We start from the raw sequence: 26211 nt of genomic DNA, 5'->3' as shown, positions 1-26211 counted from the left end.
GCTTTTAAGTGACTGCAGCCCTCGAATACAAGCTTACGAAGACGGCTTTATTGTTGTTCTTATTATGGACATTTCGGCAGCAGAATAACAATCGTGAATCCCTTATTCTGTATGTATCATCAAAACAACCTTAAACCCATCAAGCAATTTTGTGAAAGCATATTCCCAACTAAATAAACCAAAGAAGAGTTATTTCATTATAAGAGATAGTCATTGCTGTTTTAATGCAAGGACAAAACAACATTTTTGTTCCATTTGTTCTTTATCCCCACTAGCCGATAGAGAAGAAGAAGGGAAGAAGAAGAAGACTTGTTTTTCCCTTTTTTGTATTTTTGTGGGAGAAACAAACAATGCTATTATGGAGATGAAGATTAGCTGAAAATTCTCGAGTGAGGCTTCCAAGTTAATTTAATATTATTAGGTCAAAATCAATATCATTGATCCTAATTACCTCAAGAAATCTGCCAGGATGGAAGGAGCCGCCTATGCAACACTGGTTACTTTACAATGCATTTATACCGGATCTCTCAGGCATGATTCTGGAGTCTTTGTCTATAAGTTTTTTCACAGTCTGTTTTCTTCTGGGAGAAGTTAAAACCCATTATTTCATGCACCATTGAATCGTACAACTAATATATATAGATTGTCAGGTTAAAAGCAAACTTCTGAATTGATGTCTGAAACCGAACAGCACATAAAAGACAATTGGATCCTTTCAATTTAAATGGAGGATCAAAATGCCTGCATTGCACGATAATATATACTAAAATATTCTCCTTTACCACTGAAATCAAAAGTAACTAGTTTATGGCTGAGGCATCAGGAGCTAATGGCAATCACGGGGTGGCTTTGGACGTTAAAGATGAGGATTTGAGTCACAAAGATGTGAAGAACGCCGAATCCAAAACCATTTCTGATACTTCCGGCTTCCTTTTCACCGTCCCTTTTATGCAAAAGGTGAATTATACATTAATCTCTCGCAAATTCCAGCTTCAATTCTTCCCTCATTCATTCACATGCCAAAACGGCTACTCATTTTCTATCAAATTCAAGGAAGTTTTTCCTTTTCTCTTTTTTTTTTTTTTTGCGACAAATTTCAAATTTTTAAAGGCATCCCATTTCTCAAGTTTGATTTTCATTTCTTATAATCATTTTTCTCAATTGTTTTTCCAAAATAATTGGATTAGTTAAGCATGAGCATTTTCTTCTTTTGAATTTCAGTTTACATCATATCCATCAATACCGCAGTTAAGATTAATATATTACGTTTAATGCTCCAAGTAAATTTCGTGGTAACGTTTTGTACCTAGACCAAATTGTTCCAAGATCTTTACTATGAAATACTTAATTCATTCTTTTTTTCATTTGGTATAACAGCTGGTAGCAGAGATAGCAGGTACATATTACTTGATATTTGCCGGCGTCGGTTCGGTGGTGATTAATGCTGCAAGGGACAATATAATTACGTTTCCGGGGACATCAGTTGTGTGGGGGCTGGCGGCGATGGTGGTTGTGTACTCAGTTGGCCACATCTCCGGTGCACATTTAAACCCGGCTATAACCATTGCTTTTGCCACCTGCAAAAGGTTCCCATGGAAACAGGTAGTGTAATTTATGTACTCTATCAAACAAATTATCCTTAATATCCTCAGCCATGACTGAATTTTTTTTAAATAAGAAAAAAAAAAAGAAAAAGAAAAAATTTTGACTGTTGAGCCAATGAATTGATGAACTTCTCTATCCATCCCATCTAGCTACTTGCTGTTGAAGGTGAAAACCCTTTCTGACTTTGTCCACACAAGAAATTGTGGGTTAATGTATGTATAGTTGAGCTCTATTTGCCATAAGATGTTGTTTCCCTACAAAAATCGGTGAACCCCTTCCTCTTTGTCTTGTTAATCACATTTTGGTAAACGTTAGGTATGATTTTCTTTGCTTAGGTACCAGCCTACATCTCAGCCCAAGTCCTTGGATCAACTCTGGCAAGTGGAACTCTAAGATTACTATTCCAAGATCACTTTGCAGGGCCACTCCCCCATGGAAGTGACGTGCAATCTCTAGCTTTGGAATTCATAATCACATTCTACCTAATGTTCGTCATTTGTGGAGTTGCCACAGATAATCGAGCTGTCAGTACTTCTTTTCCTTGACTCGACTATTTTCTCAGTGCATAAAAAGCCAACTAATCTAACGAGTAATATACTTATGATTTTGATTAAGTTGGAAGAAGGAACACATAGATTTGACTGGGGATTTCAGGTAGCTACAAGACAACTCATCCAATTTGATTCTTCTCTATCATTTTAAATTAAATTTTATTCTAATGACTTGTACATGCTAAAGATAATTACGTGTTTTCATTAATAAAGGCCTTGTGACACAGACATATTGAACTCATTAATGACTACTAATACATCATACATTTAGATAGCGGAGCCTAACCAACGGGTTTAATTCTTTGCTAACTTATTTTAGTTTTGGTTGCTTAAACAGATTGGAGAACTCGCCGGTCTCGCCGTTGGAGCTACCGTTATAGTGAATGTGATGATTGCCGGGTACGTGCTGATTAATTAATTCACTCTTTGGTTTGATTATTTGTTGCCATTGATTTTAATATGCCAATGCATTAGTGCTTAAAAGGGTTGATTTTGAATTTTGCAATTGCAAACTTGTTGACCCTCTTAACATTCAAGATTCATTTCATCAGCATGCGCACTCCAACTAAAGATCTGATGCATATGTCCAAAGTCTTTTCAGCTTTTCTCTCGATTACTCTACTCTATGCCAATATAGCATACATTTTTTGGTCTAAATAAATACATGACAATTAATCTTAATTTAAATTATAATTTAAAATTTTACACGTGTAACCTGTATCATCTGAAACTAATTTGTATACTGTCAATGGATAAAGGACTAATATTTTTTCATTCGTAGTACATTTTGTAGAAACACTTTTTGCAATCCAAACGATTAGAAAAAAAAAAAAAATTTCCTCTACCAACAGATTAGAGAGCCTAGAACATTTGAAGTTGTACCCTCGTATTTCCCATATATTCCGAAGAAGTTACTGTCTGATGCCGAAGCTTCTGATCAAGCACACTTGTATTAATGTCTTGATGAATCAGGCCGATTTCTGGTGGGTCAATGAGTCCAGCGGGGAGGTTGGGCCCAGCAATTGTGTCAAGCAATTACAAATCTTTGTGGGTATACATTCTGGGCCCCACTGCAGGGGCCATATCTGGAGCTTGGGTTTATAATATCATCCGATTCACAGACAAGCCTTCGCGTGAGCTTTAAAGAGTGGATCATTCCTAAAAGACTCAGCCCGCGTCAACTCTAACTGAAATGTAAAGCCTTACTCAATCATCCTTCTTTTCTTTTCTTTTCTTTTCTTTTCTTTTTTCCTTTTTTTTGGGCGGAGGGGGGGGGGGGGGGGGGGGGGGGTTGTGTGTTTGAGGGGTTCTCATGTACAAGAACAAAATTTGCAACATTCTATAGTAATATAAGATTATATGCTTTCAATTTTGTGCAAAGATGAATGAAGATGACGAGATGTTAAAAAATCTAAATAAATAGAAACATGAACCATCTTATCAGACAAATAGATATAACACATGATGAACGATTGAATTTTACACAAGTAGATAGAAAAATGATATGATACATAGCTTAACATAATTTGATAGTTAGTGTTTTAGAAAAGTCGTATTAGGTTTAAAACATAACTCTCATCTCATTAGGTCACAACTGCTCACAACTTACCTGCAAAAATAACTACCATCATTACCTAAATATAATGATGTATGCCTAAATATAATAACATGTTGAATTTTCAATCATGCACATCCATTATTATATGTAGGCATATATTTGGTCATGAAGATATGAAACGTCATTTTTTTTATGAAACGTTATTTGACATAAAAAGAAAAAAACATGAAAATTTTCAATTATGCACATACACTAAGATATTCAGACAGATAACTTCTTATTTCCCAAGTAGTGGGAAGGAAAATATCAATCCATTTCACAAGTAGGAATTTGATGTTCTAGCATCTAATCTCCCTTTTCTCTTCTCGCTTCTTAAATCTCACTCCTGTCCTATTAGGTGAAAAAAAAAAAAAAGAAAAGGAAAACATCAATCAATTTTCTCTATCTCTACCAAGGGAAGGTAACATTTGCATTTTGTAAGGTTGCAGAATGATTTCTTTGATATGCACAAAGCCCCTCAGCTGAAAAGGTGTATAACATCAGAAGTTGAAAAGGATGCCACACTTTATTTATGTTTAACAAACAATATTCTACAGCCATTAGATGGTCATCTAGGATAAGGCAATGATGATGAGATATTCTACAACATTTCAAGGTTTGCAGAAAATGAAAAATGAGCTTGTTTCTCTCCGCCGTGGACTTCAGCTCCTGGAGGATATGGTCTTGCAGCTGGTTAAGGGAACATAATCCAGAAAAGGGATCTCAATAGTCAATTTTCTGTGCCCATTTTACCGTGCTCTCCTCATTTGGTACCACAACAACAATCAGCATTGACTTAAAGCTATCCCCATAGACCCAGTTCTAACAGAGTATTACCAAACACAGGCTCAACATGGTAGCTGAGCTGATATAATCAATATGAGAATAATCTGATTATATGAACCAGAAATTTGAGACTTGCATCTTCAATAGTTGGTGAAACACAATAAATTTTTTCCAGATGTTCAACTGCAACATATTCTCCCTGAGATAGCTTAATAAGAATTTTCTATCTGTCGAAACTACTTGGCTTTTCATTTTGGATACCAGTTATGATTGGCGGCAAGCAAATTACTGCAAAAAAACCTTCTTCATTGCGCTCATCAGAACATCCGTATGATCGCATACTTTTGAGTTGCATTTTTCCTTCGTCGTTTACATAAAAATTCAAATAGTCGGGATAAAAAGTATAATCAGAAGAAAAAAGGGCGGCCAAGACTACAACTTCCCCAATTAGGGGATCTACTATTATTTTTTTTAAAAGCATATATATAATGTGCTTTTGAATCTAAAACTTTCCCTCGTGTAAATGATTCACTATGTTTGCATATGTTGGGTGTTGCTAGTGATTTGAAAGAAACTAAGATATAACTCGACCTGACAAATATGGGTTTCGAAAGCCTTTTCTTGCTTTTAGGGACTGGATTCAAAGTAAGATTTTGTTTATGATGACTTTATAATTAATCATGCATGAGCAGAGCAATTTACTTGCAAACAACAGAGAATCGATCCTGCATACAATTAGTTAATAGAAATTTAACATACATAAAACCAGATAATTACTTATCAGAATACATTAATCATCCTTAGATGAAGAGTAGCACTTGATTAATGCTTGTTGCAGATGAGTTTCTTGAGACCAGTTATGGCTTCAACAACCAGGAATTTATCACGATATGTGCCCTCGCTATCCTGGGTTTCAATCATAAGTCCGTAAAAAGTGCCAGAATAAGCAAAGCATTTCCCGCCGCCAACTACTTCATTGAACACTCAGCATTCTCGTTGTGCATTCTGTAAACACCAAGCAACTGAGTTCCCAAATTTAATTAGAACCCTTCGACAAAAATGAGCCGGAAACTTAGTGGATCAAACCACTTACTAAAACCTACATTACCTGGGGAGAAATTTAATCAAACAATTACTTAATTAAAAACAGTTCAAGAATGTGCACATTACTTTCTTTTGCAATTCCTTATGCTTTTTCAAATGCTTCTATGCAAGTTGTTAAGTTATATAAATCTCCTATGATGACCTCAGTATTTCAGATTCATACTACTTGCCCTAGCCTCTCTCTATTCTTTCTTCTTTTCAAATTAAAAAAAAAAAAAAATTAACATCATATAGCTTACGTGACATATGTATTAATTTGCCGTTTATCAAGTTCCTTTCAACCTGAAATTTGGTATAACTAGTGGGCAAAGCATGTGATCAGTCACTATTTTGATTAAGTTGTGAATTTTAAATATGCTTTACAACGCAGGCAATTGCTGGGTATCCCTAAAGACCTAAAAAAGTCTTCCAAGCTACATAGCAACAAGTTTTGAAGATATCAAAACTGATATCTGCCTGAATATCATAGCGTATGGCCTCTAATTGAAAATTTTCATATCTTTATTTTTTTGTCAAATAATTTTTCATATCTTTATTCCTAAATGTAATAATGAACGCCCATGACTAAAAAGAATTCACCTAAAAAACATGACATGTCTAAATGATAAATACAAACATCGGCAATGCCAGGTGGACTGCCATTTAGTTCATGTCTGTCGTATAACTCTCATTATATCGCTTAAAATAGGATTTTGTAATTGAAAATTCAACACGTTATTAAATTTAGCCATGCATCATTATATTTAGGGAATGATGGCACTCATCTTTTGAAAAAATAACGATGTATGTTTTCTGAAACAATAACGATCGAATTATTTTAAGCGATGTATCATATTCTTTTCCTATCCACCATCTGAAATTCAATCAAGTTCATAGTTCATCAGGTGTCCTATCTACTTGTCTGACCAGATGGCTCAGGGTTCCATCCAATCAGTTTGTTCGTCATGTCATCATCTTCATCGATCTTGGAGCAAGATACTTCAGAAAAAAAAAATTTGGATCCATTCTGCGTAGCAATGACACTTTTTTGTCCTGAAATTTATATGCACAATTTTCCCATCACTATCAGTTGTGTAGAGACAATTTTCTTGTGAATTCCTATTTGCACAAACAAAATTGTAAGCAAATATTCTTATTTCACTACACAGTGTTACAACTTTTGTTCTTCTACATGAGTTCCCCTCAAACCCAGAAGCGCCTGGGGGAAGCCCAAAAAAAAAAAAAAAGAAGGATGATTGAGAAAGGCTTCCTATTCAGTTAGAGTTGTTGCGGGCTGCGTTTTTCAGGAATGATCCACTCTTTGTAATTTCACGCAAAGGCTTGTCTGTGAACCGGATGATATTATAGACCCAAGCTCCACCTATGGCCCCTGCAGTTGGACCCAGAATGTATACCCACAAAGATTTGTATTTGCTTGAAACAATTGCTGGACCCAAACTCCTTGCTGGATTCATTGATGCACCAGAAATCGGCCTAATTCGACAGTGTGTTTGGATAGTAAGTTATTTGGCAAAATATATTTGCTTACATCATCGTTACAATTTCTAATACACCTTTTTATCTTCTCAATTATCTTTTTATCTCACATACATCACATTACCAAAAATGCTACAGTAAAAATATCTCAAATAACTTACAATCCAAACATAAGTTATTTGACCACAAGTAACTTCCCAGAACATATGGGAAATTCGATTGTTTAGTTTCAATCCGAAATATCAAGATGTCGACCATATTTACCTTATGGGTAGAGGATAATCTAATGCTAGCCCCTAAATTTTAAGAATTCATCTTTTCAGTTTACTTTTTTAATTTGACATACTTTTGGTAGAGTTTTTTTTTTTTAATAATCCCTTAGATTGCAAAAAGTGTTTAGACAAAAGCACAAAATGTAAGATAAAAGAAAAAATAATTAATCTTTTATGTATTAATAATGTATACAGTAATTTCAGCATATGCATGTTACGCATATAAAATTTTAAATTCAAATCAAAATTCAGATTAATTATCATGCATTCAAATCAGCTAATATATGCAATGTTAGCGTTGAATAGATCAATCCAAAGGAAAGTTAAATCCAAAAGGCTTTGGACATATGCATCCAATCTTTAGTTGGAATGAGCATTGCCAATGAAATGAATCTTGAATGTTTGAGGGCCAAGTTCCGACAAGTTTGCTTCTCAAAGACTCAGTCGATGCAATTACTAAATTCTTCTGGGGCACAAAATCGAAATCAACCCTTTAAGCAATAATGCACCGGTTGACAGTGATGGGATTTGTTATTAGGTATATTAAAATCAATGGCAACAAATAATCAAACCAAAGAAAGAATCAATCAGTCACATAATCAGCAACGTACCCCGCAAACATCACATTTAGTAAAACGGTAGCTCCAACGGCGAGACCAGCAAGTTCTCCTATCTGTTTAACCAACCAAAATTAAACTTAGTTAGCAAAAAATTAAACCACGTATTAGGCTCTACTGTCTAAATACATGATGCATTCATTAGTGGTCATCGATGAGTTCAATAGGTCTCTGTCATAAGACCCTTTTATATGTTGAAAACACGTAACTATCTCTAGTATGTACAAGTCATTAGAATAAAATTTAATTTAGAATGATAAAGAGGAATCAAATCGGATGAGTTGTCACGTTCCTTCTTTTAATTTAATTGAAGTTATTAGTATATTATTTATTAGATTAACTTTTTATGCACCGAGAAAATAGTTTGATCTCAAGAAAAAGAAGCACTAACAGCTCGATTATCCGTGGCAACTCCAGAAATGACGAACATTAGGTAAAATGTGATTATGAATTCCAAAACAAGAGATTGCACATCACTTCCATTTGGAAGTGTTCCCGAAAAGTGATCTTGGTGCCCATTGAATAGCAGTCTTAGGGTTCCACTCGCCAGAATTGATCCGAGGACTTGCGCTGAGATGTAGGCTGGCACCTAAGGAAACAAAATCATACCTAACATTACCAAAATATTATCGAAAAGGCAAACAAGACCTGACAGCAAATGACTACTCGAATAGGGCAAAACCATGCATCAATGTTTTGGTCTTACTTGAAAATTTCCGTGCAAGTAGTTTATCATTTTGCATAGAACCGAATCTCTATCACAATTTTCCTCTCTGACCCCTATCCCTCTAAAATTCCCTCAAAAGCTTGCCAGTTGCCATTCTCTTTTTGTTGAAAAGTGGAATAAATGTGATTATAAAATTTCTTAAATTTTACTCTAAAGAAAAAGAAAAAGAAAAAGGATAAGGGAGGTGGACCTATCATAATGCAAACTTTTCTTTCAATCATTAATAACCCATATATTTCTTTTGTGTACAAAGTCAAAAAATGGATTCACCTTCGACAGCAAGTAGATGGGGTGGATAGAGAAATTCATCAATTCGTATCCTCAACAGTCAAAATATTTATCTTTCGTTATTTAATAAAATTCAGTCATGCCCGAGGATATGAAGAACAATTTGATACAGTACATAAGTCGGTTAATTAAACTACCTGTTTCCACGGGAACCTCTTGCAGGTGGCAAAAGCAATGGTCACAGCCGGATTTAAATGTGCACCGGAGATGTGGCCAACTGAGTAAACAACCACCATCACCGCCAGCCCCCACACAATTGATATCCCTGGAGCCGTAATTGTATTGTTCCTGACTGCATTAATCACCACCGCACCGCAACCGGCAAATATCAAGAAATATGTACCTGCTATCTCTGCTATCAACTGTTTAAAAGAAAAAAAGAACCAAATAAATGTTATATTATTTCGTAGTAAATTCCAAAATTAATGCCTTGAAAGATCTCGGAGGAACAATAAACACTTGGTCTAGGTAAAAAAAGGCTTATAAGAAATTTACTAGGAACATTGAACATAATATATTAGTCTTAACTGCAGAATTGATGGATATGATATAAACTGAAGTTCAAGGGGAAAAAAAACGATAAATGTCAAATGCTACCTTAGTCCAATTATTTTGGAGAAACAATTGAGAACTAAGATTCTAAGAATTGTTAAAGCAGATCAAAGAAACGGGATGCTTTTAAAATTTTGAATTTTGCAGCAAAGAGAAAAAAATCTTGAATCTGCTTGAAATTCAAAAGCTACTGTGGCATGTGCCATGTGAGCAAATGAAAGAAGAAGTTGGAATTGAGAAGGGCTTAATTCACCTTTTGCATAAAAGGGACGGTGAGAAGGCAGCCAGAAGTGTCAGAAACGGTTTTGGATGCTGAATTCTTCCCATCTCTGTAACTCAAATCCTCATCTTTAACGTCCAAAGCCACCCCATGATTGCCATTAGCTTCTGATGCCTCCGCCATAAACTCTTTCTTGACTGTGTGTTGTGTGTGTTTTCGGACAGAAAGAGGAGGAAGGATCAACTATGACTTGTAAACTGATTGTAAGCAGAGTACAGGCTCCTATTTATGCATATCCAGAGGAAGACAAAACTTCTGCGTTTTATTGCTGTTTGTGCGTGTTGTATGTGAAAGAGAGAAAGAAAGAGAGAGAGAGAGAGTTCTTCTATGACTTGTCGGATAGATCAATGCATTTGACTAGAAATTCTCTCAAGTTTGGGCTCTGTTTGGATCCAGGAGTTTTATTATCTTCTGGGTTGAATTATTTATTTTATTTATTACTGCTAAGTGTATTTATTTATTTATTTATTTTTTGGTTTTTGTCATGGGTTATATACTTATATTTATCTGTCTTTGTAGATCTCGTGGAAAAGTGTGATGGCTTATTTAATCCATGAACCGAAAATGGCATTGATGGCTGCCTCAACAACCCACCGGAAATACAGAAAAATATGAATGCGAAGTGATCTTCTATTACAGCCATTTATATCTGAGAACAAAATATATTTTCCAAGTTTCAAAATAAATTGGCTCATCAATGCTCTTATTGCATGCAGTTGAATGTTTGTAGACAACTCCCAGCCAGCAAGAAGTTGAGATATACTAGTATAATACTAGTCTTCTTTGAATATGGTACTTTCTCTGTTCCACTTTAATAATCTTAATTCTTTTCTCTGTAATTTAAAAAAAAAGTAGTTAATTTTATGAAAAAATATCTACACTTTTTACATTGATATTAATAATATGACCAATTACTATATCTTTACATTAACTACAACGACAATTTCAAAAGAAAATTGTACTGTTCAAGGTATGAATCAAAGCAATTATTTTGTAAGATAGGTTATATTCACTGATAAAAAAAACATATTAAACAATGGCATTTTACAAAAGTTAAAAGTTAATCATATTCTTAAATTAGAAAGTATGCTATAATTTGAAAAAAAAAAAAATAAGGCTATCAAACTAGAACGGAGGAGGGAGTACCAGTCTCCTCTTTGGATTCACATGGTTTATAGATTTGCCACTTTTCTATTTACTCTTCTCTTAACTCTAAAAAGGAAAAGTGGAAAGAGTAGAGGAAAAGTCCATTTTGTTATCATATTCTGGTGGTGTTTATTTGTCCCATAATAGTACATTAATACTTAATTTGGAATTTTCAACAGCTTTTTACCAAAGGTTTCTTGATTCAACGAAACTTCGGGACTAATGGGTTAATTTCATTCGTGCACTTTAATCTTGACTTTTATTTACACGTCTTTCTAGCTAACGTTTTGAACATATTGAACTTTCCCCTTTGTTTCATATGTTGTCCTTTAACTACCATACATATATTGTGTTAGCTAATGTGCTTACTGTGTCCTTGATGTACTAGGATTTTGGTCTTCTTCATGATCTGTATATCTGTTCCTAAAGTCTACTATTTAAAAATTATAACTTTAAATATAGAACTTTTCAAGCATACCATCTTGAAAAATCAACTTCATTTGGGAATTTTTTATTAGTCAATCTTCATACGACATTTGAATTGGAAATTTAACACAAAAAACTCTTGCCCACATGGCTAAATCAACCAGATACGGGTTACTTCTGATTTCATTGACCAAGGCAAATATAAACTACCCTATTATTTATTATGGTGCAAAACGGGCATCTTGAGCCGATCACTTTTAGACACAAGTTCAGAAGTTGGCTTTTAATCTGACGCTCTCTCTTATTTTAGCCTTATATATATCCATGTTAGTTGTACGGATCATTTGCGCTTGAAATAATCGATTTTACTTCTCCCAAAAGAAAACAATGAAAAAAACATATATTGACAAGCCTCTAGAATGATACGTTAGATCCGGTACAAAGGATTTGTGGAATACTGAAGGATTTGACGACAGATTTAAAATTCTCCCGAATTTCGCTGATTGTTTACATTATTTAGAAAATGTTTGAATTTATAAATTATCAATTAGTTTAGTATTTAAAGTATATTTTAGTGGTTGACATATTACAAGCCCAAATCCTTATTAAGCAATCAAAACAACTAGGGCGATTTTAAATCTTTTATCAAATTCTTCCGTCCAAATCAAGTCCTGTAATTCGTTTTGTTGTCCTATCAAATGGAGTAGGAATTTTTGCATAGGCGGCTCCTTCCGTTCTGGCAGATTTCTTGAGGTAATTAGGATCAATGATATTGATTTTGACCTAATAATATTAAATTAACTTGGAAGCCTCACTGAAGAATTTGCAGCTACTCTTCATCTCCATAATAGCATTGATATTGTTTGTTTCTCCCACAAAAATACAAAAAAGGGAAAAACAAGTCTTCTTCTTTTTCTCTATCGGCTAGTGGAGATGAAGAATAAATGGAACACTATTGCATTAAAACATCTCTTATTATGAAATCACTCTTCATTGGTTTATTTAGTTGGGAATGTGCTTTCACAAAATTGCTTGATGGGTTTAAGGTTGTTGCGATGAAACATACAGAATAAGGTATTCACGGTCCAGTAATTCTACTGCCCCCAAAATATATATACATATATATATATATATATATATATTCTACGTACTGCCGAAATAGCCCATAGGCACATCAGCACAAAAGCCGTCTTCACCAGCTAAATCCGAGCGTTGTAATCCCTAACGTTAATGATTTTATTGATTTCAAAAGAAAAATATGCTTCAACTGCTGTTCCCTGAGATGGTTGGTGATCAACTGCTGTTCCTTAAAAGCTTAGACAACGAACGCCTTTCTTAATCTGGTGGTTAGGTTGTTTGTAGTTGCTGTGCACAAGGAAGAGAAAACCCTAAAAAAGCAACAAAAGTCTACCAATTAATCTGCATGCGGGCTCGATATATTAAGGTTAACATTCTCCCAAAAAACTTGCATATATTAAGCTGACTTTGTGTGGTTAGGTTGTTTGTTGTGGCTATTTATGTAGAAGAGAAAACCTTAGCAAAGCAAGAAAGCCTGCCAATTAGACTGCAAGCTTAGAATCTTTAAGGTTGATATTCTCCCAAAAATCTTGCAAAAATTAAGTTGACTTTGTGACTTGTAGCTAATTGCTTAATCCAGGGTTTTTTTTTTTTTTGCTAGTCAGTATATAATAAATATATTGCAAATGAAATACAAATGTGTCGGTGTAGTTGAGCAAAACGCATACTAACCTGTCCTTAACTTCACAACAATAATGGCTCCGTTTGGCAAGTGAGTTTTTTGGGTGTTTGTATAAAATTTTACTGTAGAAGTTTTTAAAAAAATTTTTGAAGTGTGTAAATTTTGAATATTTTGAAAATTTTTTTAAGGTTACTGTACCTAAAGTTTTTAAAAAATTTGTAGCAAATAAACTTGACAAAAAATTTAAGTGCCAAACAGAGCCAATGTTACGCATTACTTCACAGTCTAGATCATTGAGCCCTTTTTAAAGTAACTTTTTTTTTTTTATTGAATTTGGAAATTAAGTAGTTCTCAAAACATGGATGGACTAAAACATTTGCTTTCCTACACTAGTCTATATGTTATTTAAACTTTACATGTTTACTCTTTTAGTATATACGTCAATTATGCCGATTTATGCGCTGGTAAATAGGAATTGATCAGCCCTGAACCAGATCTGCTGAATGTCCATGCAATTATTGTAACTTAATACTACTACTCCAATGTCTTGCACGGGACCTTGCAGGAGAAATAATGGCTGCCAATGGGCCTCAAACTTTGAAAAGATTGTCACAGCCACGTGTATGCTTAAATGGAATTGCTATTGGAGCTGTTGCTCTCGCAACTAGAACATTGAATGAACAATGCTGAAATTAAAGCAAAATATTAATTGCATTTCCATCATTTATTCTATCATAAAATTTAATGATAATTAATAATCTAACCATTAGTGCATGCAAAGTTACGCCTTTAATTCCCCAAGTGTGAATTTAGCTCTTTCCTTACAATTGCATCCAAAGATCGTAAGCATTAGCGCATGAACTGTTCTTTAGTTGACTTGTTCGTTGCGAAGGTGTGAAACCAATGAAAGATCAATTCACATAGGATTCTGCTTTGGAGGTGGCCGGGCTATCTCAAGGATTCCGTGATCCCAGAGTAGCCGTCGCCGGCGAAGTTGCACCTTTTTGAATGGCCTTTAGAAGCTGTGTCTGCCTTCAGAAATTTTGACCATTTTAAGACAATTCACGCAGCCTCTAATTATAGTCATTTTCCATTTCTTGTAGTAGTAAATTGGACGTTTTACTATTTTGGAGGGTATATAAAATGCAACCACAGTGTTCCATAGAAACTGGTAATTTATTTATCAAAGGTAATACAAGGAGTACAAACATATCAATGTATTAATCGAGGCTATTGATCATGTAGACCCTGATTTTTTTTTCTTTTTTTTTTGGTAAATGTACAATTTTTTTTTTCTGTTGTATGAAATACAGTTTCCTTCTTTTTTTTTGGTCTCAATGAATTATATTACATCCTATACGTTTGGAATTAAAGATTACTAAGCTATTATAAGTAGTTTTCTGCTCAATTTCCTATGGTGCGGCGCCGCACTACTAGGAAATGTAAGTTAATAATTCGATATTTGTAATCCTTATTTTGTTGTTTAACATGTATGTTTTCCTCTTCAAATTAAATCTTTTTATCTATTTGTAAAGCTTTAATTAGTAAAATTTGTTTCCATGGACTTTTAAATTTACAAATATACATACGATAAGTATACTTCAATACTTTTTTTTTGTTTTTATGATATGAGATGAAAGGTCTATATTGGGGTTAAATAACACTTTTATGAGTAATCTTCACCAATTCTTTTAGTATACTGACTTTTTCAAGATTTTTCACATTATAGATAGTATCAATTTAGCAAAAAAAAAATGTTTTTTCTCTTGCATGAGTCTATCTTATGGAATAATGACGTTTATTAGTTTATTCCTCAGAAAGAACTTTCACAAAAAGTTGGAAAAAAAAAGAGCAAGAGCTTGAACTTGACAAGCACTGCAAGTTAACCATCTAGAAAAGATAAAGACACTAACAACAACAAATTAAAGAGCAACAAATGTCATAAAGCTCAAGACTGTCACCATTATAACCAAATCATGCTCCCAATATATATGCATAGCAATGATGATTTCAACTGAATTGCGCATGACACCCTAATTCAACTGGCATGCAAAACCCAACTCAATCCCTCAACCCCAACTGCCCACTATTTACTATTTAGCATATCTTTTGGACCCTCTAATCAGTCAAAATTAGCAATCTTTACTAACCTTTTCTACTTCATGTCTTCAACTATCCATGAACTTTATTTACTGATCCCACTCGCATGTCTTTCTGAGTCATTAGCAACATTGAAACTTTAACTGTTCCAAATATTCTTCTAATCTGGCGTTTTCACACGGGTTTTCCTCCAGTGAGTATGATTGGAAAATGGAAATTATATGGCTGTTTGGAGGAATACTTGAAAAGCCTTTGAACTTCAGAGACAGAAGATTATTCATAATGTTTCAGATTAATCAATTTCTTGTTCAATTGTAGGCCTTGGGTTCAAAGCCAAACGGAGTGCTAGTGCTCATTTTATCATTAACGAATCAGTTTGCAATGTTACTAAACTGTACTAAAATGTCGGGTTGTAGTTTATTTGTACTGATCCTACTATTGTGGCTGGGTTGCTTGTAATCTTATGAACCAGATTAATGAAGAACAAAAATAAGACTTTCTCAAAGGAGATCTTCAGAAATTACATTCAATTGTACCAAGCTGCCTGCATTAATTACTAGAAAATTGAGGCTTGTATGAAAATCCGCTTGTAGACTGTAGTATACAGGCTTATGATAAGACCAAAATAATCTCCTCCCCGATTACATGGAGCTCAGATTTAATGGTTGCTTCAATATTCTAAGTGGCAGGCAATGACCCCCCTGGGTTTTACTTTTCCACAACTAACAAGAAAATTGCTTCACCTTCTGTCGTACTTATTTTTTGAACCCTACCTTCTCTCCCCACATCCTTCTTATCTTTTCAATTCCCAATTGCTAGTTTTAGGATTTGAACTCTTAATCTAACAGTAGAGAAAACTCGAAGAACCCCCATCTAACCACTAAGTCAACCCCAATAATTACCTTTTGTTGTACTTTACTGTTTAATTAAGAATAATCATGGTCTTTGTGTGCCTTTGCCTGTAATAATGACAACACTAACTGTAACCAATTGCTCGTGCAATTAGTAACTGCTAATTATACTAGTTTGTAGGCTTCTATTCAAGTTTATGCTTATTAATATTCATTACTAATGGTTTCGAATAGTCTTGGCATGAAAGAAATTTTACGAGTATCTTCCAGTTTATGGTACATTTTCGAATAAGTCTCTCGAAATTCTACTTGACAAATATGCAGCACAGATGTTAAAATGTTTGTGTATGAATTCTCTTTTGCCACTACTGTATAGAAACCAACTTTGTTGAGATTATTTTAGTTGAATGAGCTCGGTATTATTACAAAATATTATCAACTCGAATTGTAGAAAGAAAATGGGGTATGCGTTAATGTTCTTGAATTGTAGAAAGAAAATGCCTTGCAAGCAAAATAACCAAATTACCCTTATATGCAGATATTCGTACTTGTATTTGCACATACATCATATCTTCACATTTGAATATACATATGTGCACATATATTGATTTACATTCGTATATTTGGATACATGGGTGCATATTTATTCTTTAAGGTGCACATTATTTCTATTCATATTTCTATTCAATTAAGTGCACATTATTGGGAACGTAATTAGTAATTTAGCGATAATTTACTAGGTATTTTAATTTATGAATAGTAACAGATACCTTATTCGCAAATTTCTCAAAACTTATACCCTTCATATGAACTTTCAGTCTTCCTATTCCAATTCTCCAAATTTTCCCAAAAAAAAAAAAAAAAACAGTTTTTGTCCGAAGTATAAAATTGCTTTCTTTTAAAGTCTCGAACTACAATGATTATCTCTATCGATTGCAGTATTGTTTCTCTAGTGTAATACTTTTTTTTTTGGTACAATTAACTACATTTCTTGAGTGCAATGATCACGTCTTTCTATCTAGTTCAATATTTCTGCCCTTTTGCGACTGATAAATTGAAACCACACCAGAAATGTCAAATACTTAGAAGTCCCAAAAATATATTCCACTGTCTTGCTGTAATCCCAATTATGCTGGCTTTTAACATATTGTTAATTAATCAATTGTGCTCTTTTTTTTTTTTTTATTTGTTAACCAGTTAGCTATAATTGTATTAGAAGACTCAAATTAAAAAGATATATATATATATGTTCTTAATGCCTTTTCCAAGTGAATACTGATTAATCACATACAACATGTACGACACCTGACTTGAGGAAGAATCTGATGGCTACTATGAAGTAACCGAAGAGCAGAATATGAAATATTTCTTACCAGAATTTGTTCTTTTTTTTTTCCAGTACCAGAATTTGTTCGAGATTGTGAATTTTGTGCATCAGTTTCGAAGCCTAGGAGAAAATTTTGAAGAAAAGTTTGTTCCTATATTTTCTATTCACACACACAAGAATGCAAATACGAGTCAAATTCAGGTTTATCCTCTATTGTGCATGAGAACATCGAAGGAAATTATATCTAAGTTTATATTTCAACGATCGGGTCTTAGCTCCTCTATAGGGCTTAGTAGGAGACAAAATGGCTGGGAATGGGCCACAAACTTTGAAAAGTTTGTCCCAGCATGTGCATGGTTGAACGGGTCTAGTAAACAAATTGAATTGAATCAAACATGTGAACCATCAGGCTTGATTCGAAATTTTAAATTTCAACTCGAGTTCTATTCAATTTAACAGTTAATAGTCTAAAGTTTAACTTGAATTTTTATTTAAATTTTTTAGTAATTATATAAATAATACATATGTAATATTAGTATAATAAAATAATGTGTAATTTTATATGAAATATCAATAAATATATTATATAAAAAGTTAATCGAGCCTAATCAAATCTTAATGAGCGAATATATACAAGTTCAAATTTGATTCGATACTCAATTTAATCGAATCCTATTCTTGTTTAAATTTGAGTTCACGTTCGTTAAAAATTGAAATTAAGTCGAACCCTTAATGAATTGACTTAAAATTGTTCGCTAAAAATTCAATCTGTTTACAGCCTTGTGCTGATGGTCTAAATCATGGTTGTACTATGCAATTGACGGTCTAAATCAAAGCCAAATGCTAATTGTTCGATTTGGACTACTCGTTTCAAACCTTTTACGCTGTGGATCGAGTTGACCTCATTTGTCCATGAATTATACCTGCGCTCTATGTTTTTAGATCGAACCGGACCGGTCGGGTCGACCAGGAACCGGCCAAGCATCCGGTCCGAGTTAGTTAAGAAACTCGGGTATTAAAAATTTGGTCAAATCCGGTCATAAACCGGGTTTGACCGGTGAACCGGATAATTTGATCAATCCCGATTTTTTTTTTTCCTTTTTCGGCCTTATGTTTTCAATCAAAAGTTTGACTAACCAACCAAAAAAATCAAACGAAATTAACAAAACTCTTGGGTCAGCTCCTCTGCTTCTCTTTCCGTCGTTTTCTTTCTTTCTTCTTCAGCTCCAATAACCCAAACTCTAAAAGCCTCCACCGTTGTCACTTGAGATTCACCATGTAATGGACATGTTTGTCTGTTAACTGGAAAGCGCCTATGAAGGACTTGAGTTTCGACGCAGATTCTTGAAAACCTGAGATTTATGTATTTTACTTCAGTCACTACTCAGGGGCTGATTCCTGCGGAATGAAAGGCTTGTTGAGGAAGAGAGACCACCTTCAGTGGCAGCTAGTGAATTAGTTCAGTTGAGGCAAATACACACAGTTTCTGGTTTGAGGTGGGTAGTCCTTGTTCATTGGCTGCACGACCCAGATTCCATTTTTTTTCTTTTTCACTTTTCATAAATCTATTTCCTTTTTTTTTGGTGTAAAACTTTGTTGTTAACCTTTTTATCCTCTGCATGTATTACTTCGTTACTTGATTGTGGTTATTTTGTGAAAATTGTTGAGCTTAATTTAAATATTTAATGCTTATTTGACAACTAAATTCAGTGTTTGATTATTTACCCAGTATTCTGGCCATTCATGATATTTAGCTAAAACCTTTGTTTGAAGTAGCTTATTTGATTAGTATTGTTTTTTGGGTTATACTGATGAATATAAATAATTGTTTCTTTTTGATGTCTGGTGTATATGTGGTTACTCAGTCAATGGTTTTGTATTCCTATTAAATCAAAAACTTTCAAACACCTTAATAAACTTCTTGCTGCTATCAGGTATCGCTATTTATGGGGCCACTCACATGAATTTGTCTGAATTGCATAACAATCATTTATATAGGACATTTTATGTTGTCCTGCTCGTTGCCATATTTCTCCTCCTCCCTTCTTCGCCGGGTCAATTTTTTTTGAAAACTTGATATTCCATTGTGTTTAAACTCTGTTGGGGAAGGTTTTATATAACTTATCATTTTAATTGGAAAATTGAATCGAAGTTGAATTGTGACAATGTTGAAGACCACGTACTGTATTATCTTTTGGAGCTATAAAATTGTTATTCAGGCTTTTGAATCTATTATTATAGGTGAATTGTTTGATGAATTGGATATAAATTTAGATGATTGGGTTCTTTTGTTATATTTTGTAAATTTGATTTGCAGGTATATATATATATATATATATATGACGTCATCCGGGTCAACCCCCTATCGACTCCGGTCGAATCTATTGACCCCTGACCTCGACCGAGTCGAGTCTCGGTCCGAGTCTGAAAACATAGCCTGTGCTCACCCAAACCTCATATTCCATACATGAATAAAAAAAAAATCATCCTTGAAGGCTTCAAGCTACAATGCTGCGCTATGAAGCAGCACGTAGAGAGAAGAAAAGTCCAAAATCATACAATTTTGATTGATTCTCAATCAATAGATAACTGAGACTTATTTAATAATGTTTTGTTAGCGGTTGTTAAATATGCATGCTTGTTTAGTTCTAATCTACACTTCATATCATTCCCAATGGTAAACAAATATCCAAGCCATCTTGCCCCTCTGTGAATATAGCTTTTTTCTTTTCAATTGTATCCAAAAATTTGTAACCATGTTGACTTGTATGCTCCCTTTTAATGAACCAAAGGTCTAATGAAAATGGGAATTGTTAGTGAGAAAGAGTAGTGTGAAACCAAGAAGAATCCACATTTAAAATCTGCCAGGGGTGACCAAAATGTTGGCGTACGTTGACGGCAAAGTAGCTGTACATTTTGGAATCACTTAGGTGCTTGTGTCTCCAGACGCTTTGACTGTTTTAGGACAATTCACAGGCTCTAATTTCATGACGTATGGCATTATTAAGAAATGTAATAAGTGATTAATTTGATATTTGTTTCGCCTATTAAGTTGTTTAATGCAATCGTACTTTCCCTTTTTAAATCAATTTATCTATTTAGTAAAACTATGTTTCTATATATATATATATTTTTTTAACTTTTTTATAGAATATCTATACAATAAATGATAACTTCAAGTTCCTTTTTATTTTTAACTTCTTACGAGATCAAAGCTCTATACTAGAGTTGTGTAATTGGTATGCTTCACCATTTCTTTTAGCACATAAATGTTGTCAAGATTTTTCACATCATAGATGATATCAATTTTACCTTAATAAAACTGAATCATGGGATTTAACGGTTTTTTTTTTATTATTGAATCATGGGATTTAACAGTTCATTCTTAGAAATCACTTTTTCAAGGAGGGGGAAAAAGGTTGAAATTGACAAGTACTACACGTTTATTAACCATCTAGAAAAGGTCTTACCCAAAAAAAAAAAAACCATCTAGAAAAGGTAAACTCTACCAACAAAAAAGAGCAAGAAATGTCATAAAGCCCTCCAACATATAGTAATGATGATTTCAACCCAATCGATCGAGCATGCAACCCTAATTCAACTGGCATGCAAAATGCAACTCAACTCAGCCCCAAGTCCCCAGCTCCCAAACTATATTACTATTTGGTGGATGTTTTAGAGCTTCTAATCAGTCAAAATTATCAATATCAACTGGTACTAACTCTTTGTACTTCCGGTGTTCCACTATCTATCAACTTTATTTACCGATCCCACTTGCATGTCTTTCTGAGTCGTTAGTATTCTTCAAGTCTTCATCTGTTCCCAATATTCTGCCATTTTCACACGGAGGCTATTCCTCCAGTGAGTGTTTTCCAACCATATGGCTATTTAGGGGAATATACTTGAAAAGCATCTTAACTTTCGAGACAGGAGATATGTTTATTATTACGTTTCAGATTAATTAATTTCAAAACCAAATGGAATGATGTTTTTGCTCGTTCCACCTTAGTTTGCGATGTCTTCCTTCCCTAATTCATGGAGCTCAGAAAGATTTGGCGGTTGCTTTAATGTTCGAAGTGGCAGGCAATGAGATGACCCCCCCCCCCCCCGACTTTTACTTTTTTGAGTTTTTCCACAACTCATAAGAAAGTTGCTTTACTAATTCTTAACTTTCTGTGCCTTTGCCTATAATAATACTTCAAATTAGTTTCTCGACGTTCTACTTAACCAATATTGTATGGCACAGATGTTAAGGTGTTTGTGTGAGAATTGTAAAATTGTGCCAATACCACTACTGTATAGAAACAAACTTTACTTTACTTTATTGAGATTATTTTGCATTGAATGACCTCGGTTCATAAAATATGGCTGAGTATTCAGGGTTTCATGGCTTGTGAGTGTTCACTGGGTTGGTTAATCAGAATGATTTTTTTTTTTTTTTTTTTTGTGTAGATTTTGATCTTTGTTTAGTGAGAAGTGTTGCATCAAACTGAACCCTGAAACAAAATTAGAAACATCCTGGGATCAGCAGCAGCAAGGTCCAAAAGACCTTTTCCCACACTAATGCCGTGGCCACAAAGTTCACGTTGTAGGCCTTGGGTTGGCTCACTTGCGTCTCAAAGCCCAAAACATACTAATGTGTAGGACTTGTTGACACACTAACGTTAGTTCTTTTTAAGATTTTAACTTAATTAGTGTATAATTTAAGAATAAATCTTATATACAGAGACAGTGTATATATTATCATTGTTGAATTCATGACATGTATGTAAAGTTGAATTTCAAATTCAAATTTTACATAATTATCATTCATCTATACATTGTCGGTGTAAAAACCATTAATCCATAATTTAAAGATGATGAGTGTCAATATATTCCAGTGATGTTACAACTATTGTATAACATGAATGTTACACCCATTGTGTAACAGAAGATCTGTTGCTGCGAAAAAATAGTCATAAAACGTGTTAAGGGAATATTCTATTTCCTTCTTCTTCTTTTTTGTCGGAGACGATAAACCTAATCTATCCTATACTAAGGGGAAGGGGGCAAGCCTAAGGAGGCTCATGAATAAATCGGAGGGGACTGAATCATCACCGGACCAAACGGGTGTACAGCACACCCGCCTGGATTTTTTGAAAACAAGCCACTGAAATGTGATGGCCACTGAGGGCCCAGTGGTTTTCTATTTCCTTCTTCTACTTCATCTATTTTTTTTTTTTTTTTTGTTAAAACAACACTAGTCTATATCCAAAAGTTATCCATTCCCGGCAAATGATTTTGAACTAGTACTTGACTCCTAGAGTACTAACATCGTATAAAGTTCGAATGTAAATGTATTTAGTTCGTGCTCTTCTTTTCTCATCTCTTTTTTCCTTCACATTGTTTTGAAATTTGGATGGCTTCAGCCTGCTGTTTTGAGCAACGTACACGTACCTTTTTGTTTTTAGATATCCAATCAAGCTGGACGGACTAATTCGACCGTTGCAACGGCAAAATTTTAAAAACTCCCCACCCTATTCTCTCCACGTTCCCCCATATACTCCTTTCCCCCACTAAAAACCGCATCAATTAACCACTCTTCCTTTCCCCTTTCGTCTTGATTTCTGGATCTTCTCCACGAAATTCAACAAAAATGGTGTCCAAGATTGTGAAGAAAACCCCAACAAAGTCCATAAAAAATCCGCGCCACCGTCACCACAGCCACCAACGCCGGAAAAAATCCCCCGTAAAGAATGCCTCCGCCGCTGCTTCAGTGGTGGTTGCTTCGATTAACAAGTCCATTTACACTTGCCACCGCCGCCTCATCAAGATTTTCTCCAAATTAGCGCGCATTGCCACCCCAATTAAGAAGAAGAGCCCAAGAAAACGGGGGTATCAGTTACTTCAAAAGGGTTCTGCAGATCCCGAAAGTAGCATCAGAAGGGCTCTGTTTGATGACGAAAAAGGATCTGCACTTCCACCACCGGTTTCGCCAGAGAAAAAGACTGTCTTTCTTGATTTGGACGAGACTCTGGTGCATTCCCAGCCGAGCCCTGCTCCAGAAAAGTATGATTTCATAGTTAGGCCGATGATAGATGGAGAAAGAGTGGATTTCTTCGTGTTAAAGAGGCCATTTGTGGAAGAATTTTTGGAGTTCCTGAGTAATAAATTTGAGATTGTGGTGTTCACAGCTGGAATTGAGGAGTATGCTTCCCAAGTGCTCGACAGAATTGATGGAAAGGGTTTGGTTTCCCACAGATTGTACCGAGATTCGTGCAAAGAACTGGATGGGAAGTTTGTGAAAGATTTGTCCGAGCTGGGAAGGGATTTGAAAAGGGTTGTGATTGTTGATGATAATCCGAATTCGTATGTTTTTCAGCCTGATAATGCCTTGCCGATTCTCCCGTTTATTGATGATCTCGGAGATGGGGAGCTGAAGAATTTAATTCAGTTTTTTGAGAAGTTGGATGAAGTTGAGGACACTAGAGATGCTGTCAAAAATTATGTATCTCAATTCGCAGGAGGGACAACATGACAAAGAAGTAGAAATGTTAGTATTTATTTTTTCCATCTTAGTCTTTGTTTCCAGAGCACACGTTGTCGAACATATACTTCGTTCAACTGCATTAATTAAGAAACAGAACAGCAGAGTAGCACAGTTTACAAACTCAGAATTTTTAGTTTCACCTTAGACTTCTGTTTTCCTGTTCTTCAGAGTTTAGAGTTGAATTGCAAAAGCAGCTTCATTGTGTAAGCGAGTCTCCAAATTTTTAGTTTTACCTTAGACTTCTGTTTTCTACATCTTTTCCAAACCCTCTTTAGCTTCAAAAAAAAAAACACTTTTCAGACTTCCGGCTGAAAGCCCATTTGCAACTTTTTGCTTTCTTTCCCTTTTTTTTTTTTTTTTTTTTTGGCTCTCTCTCTCTCTTTAATTGGCAGTACAAAAAGCCTTCAACTTTACTGCCCAGAGTAAAAAAAAAAAAAAAAAAAAAAAAAAAAATCGAATTAGCGAGTCCTTTTCTAGAAGGACAATACAACTGCATTAACGAGGAATTGAAGAAAAAGGTTCAACAGGAAGCAGAAAAATTCCATCTCAAAGCGAAAAAACGCTGGACAAAGGGAATTTTTTTTTCCCCAGAAAAAGGAAGAAATTCCAAAATTTGGTGGAAAAATACTACAACAACAACAACAAGGACAAGAATCGAAACAACCGGTTAATCACCAAAATGAAACAATTGGCAACCGAAATTCAATCGCAAGTGAAGACTTGGGAGGGCAACCGCAAGGCATTAGATTTGGAGAAGCAGAAGTCATCGATGGTGTCGCTGCGGCACCACCTGCATTTGGCGTTCAACGAGCACTCCGATCTTGACCCCACATCAGTGCAATCTCGGATGCTTCCGCGAGTCGAAGCTTTAGTGGACGACGTCGTTTCTGGGATTGGGGTGACAGATTTGGGGACGATGAATAGGAGGAAAATAATGAAGGAAAGATGTAAGCTGGGGCGGAGCCGGAGGGCGGATTTAGACTTGTTGCTATTAGTATTAATTGACATTTTTGGGGATTTTATTATTTGGGTGCTCTGGGGGCCTTACAGATTTGAAGGCGATATCTGGGGAAATAGATATAACGGGGTGGCCGAAAAAGACAAAAGAAAGGGGTAAATAAGTAATTTCATATGAGGGTACGGAGGCCAAAAACAAACGTGGTGGCCCATGCAGGTCTCGAACCTGCGACCTTCGCGTTATTAGCACGACGCTCTAACCAACTGAGCTAATAGGCCGGTTGACGCTCTCTTGTGAGAGTTTAAAGTCTTCTCTTTTCATATTAAGCCAAACCAAATACGGAACTTGTCTGAAACTGATAAAGCCGAATCTCGTAATCTATTATGAGGATTGAGAACTGTCCTTATTTAAGCAACAATAACAGTAAGGTCTTAGTATATTTTAGTTGCAAGTAGATCAAACATTTTTGTGATTGAAATCCTTTTGTTTCAAAATGGTTTATGACAGAGAAAGAAAGTGGATACAATGAGCTATCTTGTTCTTAAGATTTACGCACAATGAATTGATTTTTTTTTGGAAAGAAGGAAGGAAAATCATCATATTTGTTTGAACTAAGTTCCTCTTCCATGTGATGGAAATAGATTTCTTTGTTCTTTATGCTTTAGACTTCTTTTTTTTATTTATTAGGAAGTTTGTTCTCTCTTTTATTTTCCAGTTGCACAAGATCATATACGAACAATAAAATAAAGGGTTAAGTACAGAAAACCCTTGCGAAACTATTACACTATTTGCATTTTGCATCCGAAACTATTTTAATAGGCACTTTACACCCATAGTCAACTAGAAAATAATAAGCAAATTTACGCTATCCAAATAATTGATGAAATGACTAATTTATCCTCCATTAAAAGCTTGTAAGTGGCAAAGTATCTTTTTGATAAAAAAAAAGTTGTCACTTTAAATGAATTAATTTTCACTTATAATAAAATTCTAATTGAAAACATATAACAATAAAATATATGATCACTTTGAATGCCAATTAAAACAAAAGAAATAGAATTAAAAAAAAAGAAGAAAGGGAATAAATTGAATTCAAGAATCTCAACAACCTTACATATTTCCAAATTAGCCTAGGTTCAAAAAGATTGTTATCAAAGAAAAGTAAATAATTTATGTATTTTATTCAATTTTTTTGCGTCTAATATTTTGTTTACTAATATGTGGGTTTTAATTTGGGTTCAATATTGAAACTTTATTGCAATTATTGTGCTAAATTCATGTGAAATTTTGTGGATTCTGCTCCAATTTTATTCTTGTGAA

General features: G+C 34.5%; 3 protein-coding genes, 1 non-coding gene and 1 pseudogene across 6 annotated transcripts; 2 read left to right on the top strand and 3 right to left on the bottom strand.

Annotated features, from left to right (window-relative positions):
• Positions 1-26211, bottom strand: part of LOC140035510 (cytochrome P450 81Q32-like) — a 166243-nt pseudogene that overhangs the window by 78968 nt on the left and 61064 nt on the right.
• Positions 615-4778, top strand: LOC113722251 (aquaporin NIP1-1-like). Of its 3 annotated transcripts, none has more exons than XM_072074505.1 (6): positions 615-957; positions 1378-1602; positions 1941-2129; positions 2494-2555; positions 3129-3350; positions 4378-4778. In XM_072074505.1, the coding sequence occupies exons 1-5, from the start codon at positions 808-810 to the stop codon at positions 3298-3300; spliced, it is 798 nt and encodes a 265-aa protein (XP_071930606.1). In that variant the 5' UTR covers positions 615-807; the 3' UTR covers positions 3301-3350; positions 4378-4778. The 3 variants fall into 3 exon arrangements, with proteins under 3 accessions (XP_071930606.1, XP_071930605.1, XP_027101477.1); XM_072074504.1 differs by having other exon boundaries at positions 4203-4778; XM_027245676.2 differs by having other exon boundaries at positions 616-957; positions 4370-4778.
• Positions 6760-10226, bottom strand: LOC113726222 (aquaporin NIP1-1). Its single transcript, XM_027249818.2, has 5 exons — positions 9829-10226; positions 9161-9385; positions 8400-8597; positions 8003-8064; positions 6760-7116 (listed from the first exon to the last, which is right to left on the bottom strand). Exons 1-5 carry the CDS (start codon positions 9976-9978, stop codon positions 6897-6899), a joined length of 855 nt encoding a protein of 284 aa, XP_027105619.1. The 5' UTR covers positions 9979-10226; the 3' UTR covers positions 6760-6896.
• Positions 22805-24185, top strand: LOC113726221 (uncharacterized). The gene has a single exon (XM_027249817.2). The coding sequence runs from the start codon at positions 23040-23042 to the stop codon at positions 23919-23921; it is 882 nt and encodes a 293-aa protein (XP_027105618.1). The 5' UTR covers positions 22805-23039; the 3' UTR covers positions 23922-24185.
• TRNAI-AAU (transfer RNA isoleucine (anticodon AAU)) lies at positions 25096-25169 on the bottom strand. Its single transcript has one exon. It is a non-coding gene; the product is annotated as a tRNA-Ile (tRNA).

The sequence above is a fragment of the Coffea arabica genome, chromosome 2c (genome assembly GCF_036785885.1).
Source record: "Coffea arabica cultivar ET-39 chromosome 2c, Coffea Arabica ET-39 HiFi, whole genome shotgun sequence".
NCBI lineage: Eukaryota > Viridiplantae > Streptophyta > Magnoliopsida > Gentianales > Rubiaceae > Coffea > Coffea arabica.
The sequence above is the reverse complement of the archived record's forward strand: the minus strand, read 5'-3'. Positions and strand labels throughout refer to the sequence as shown.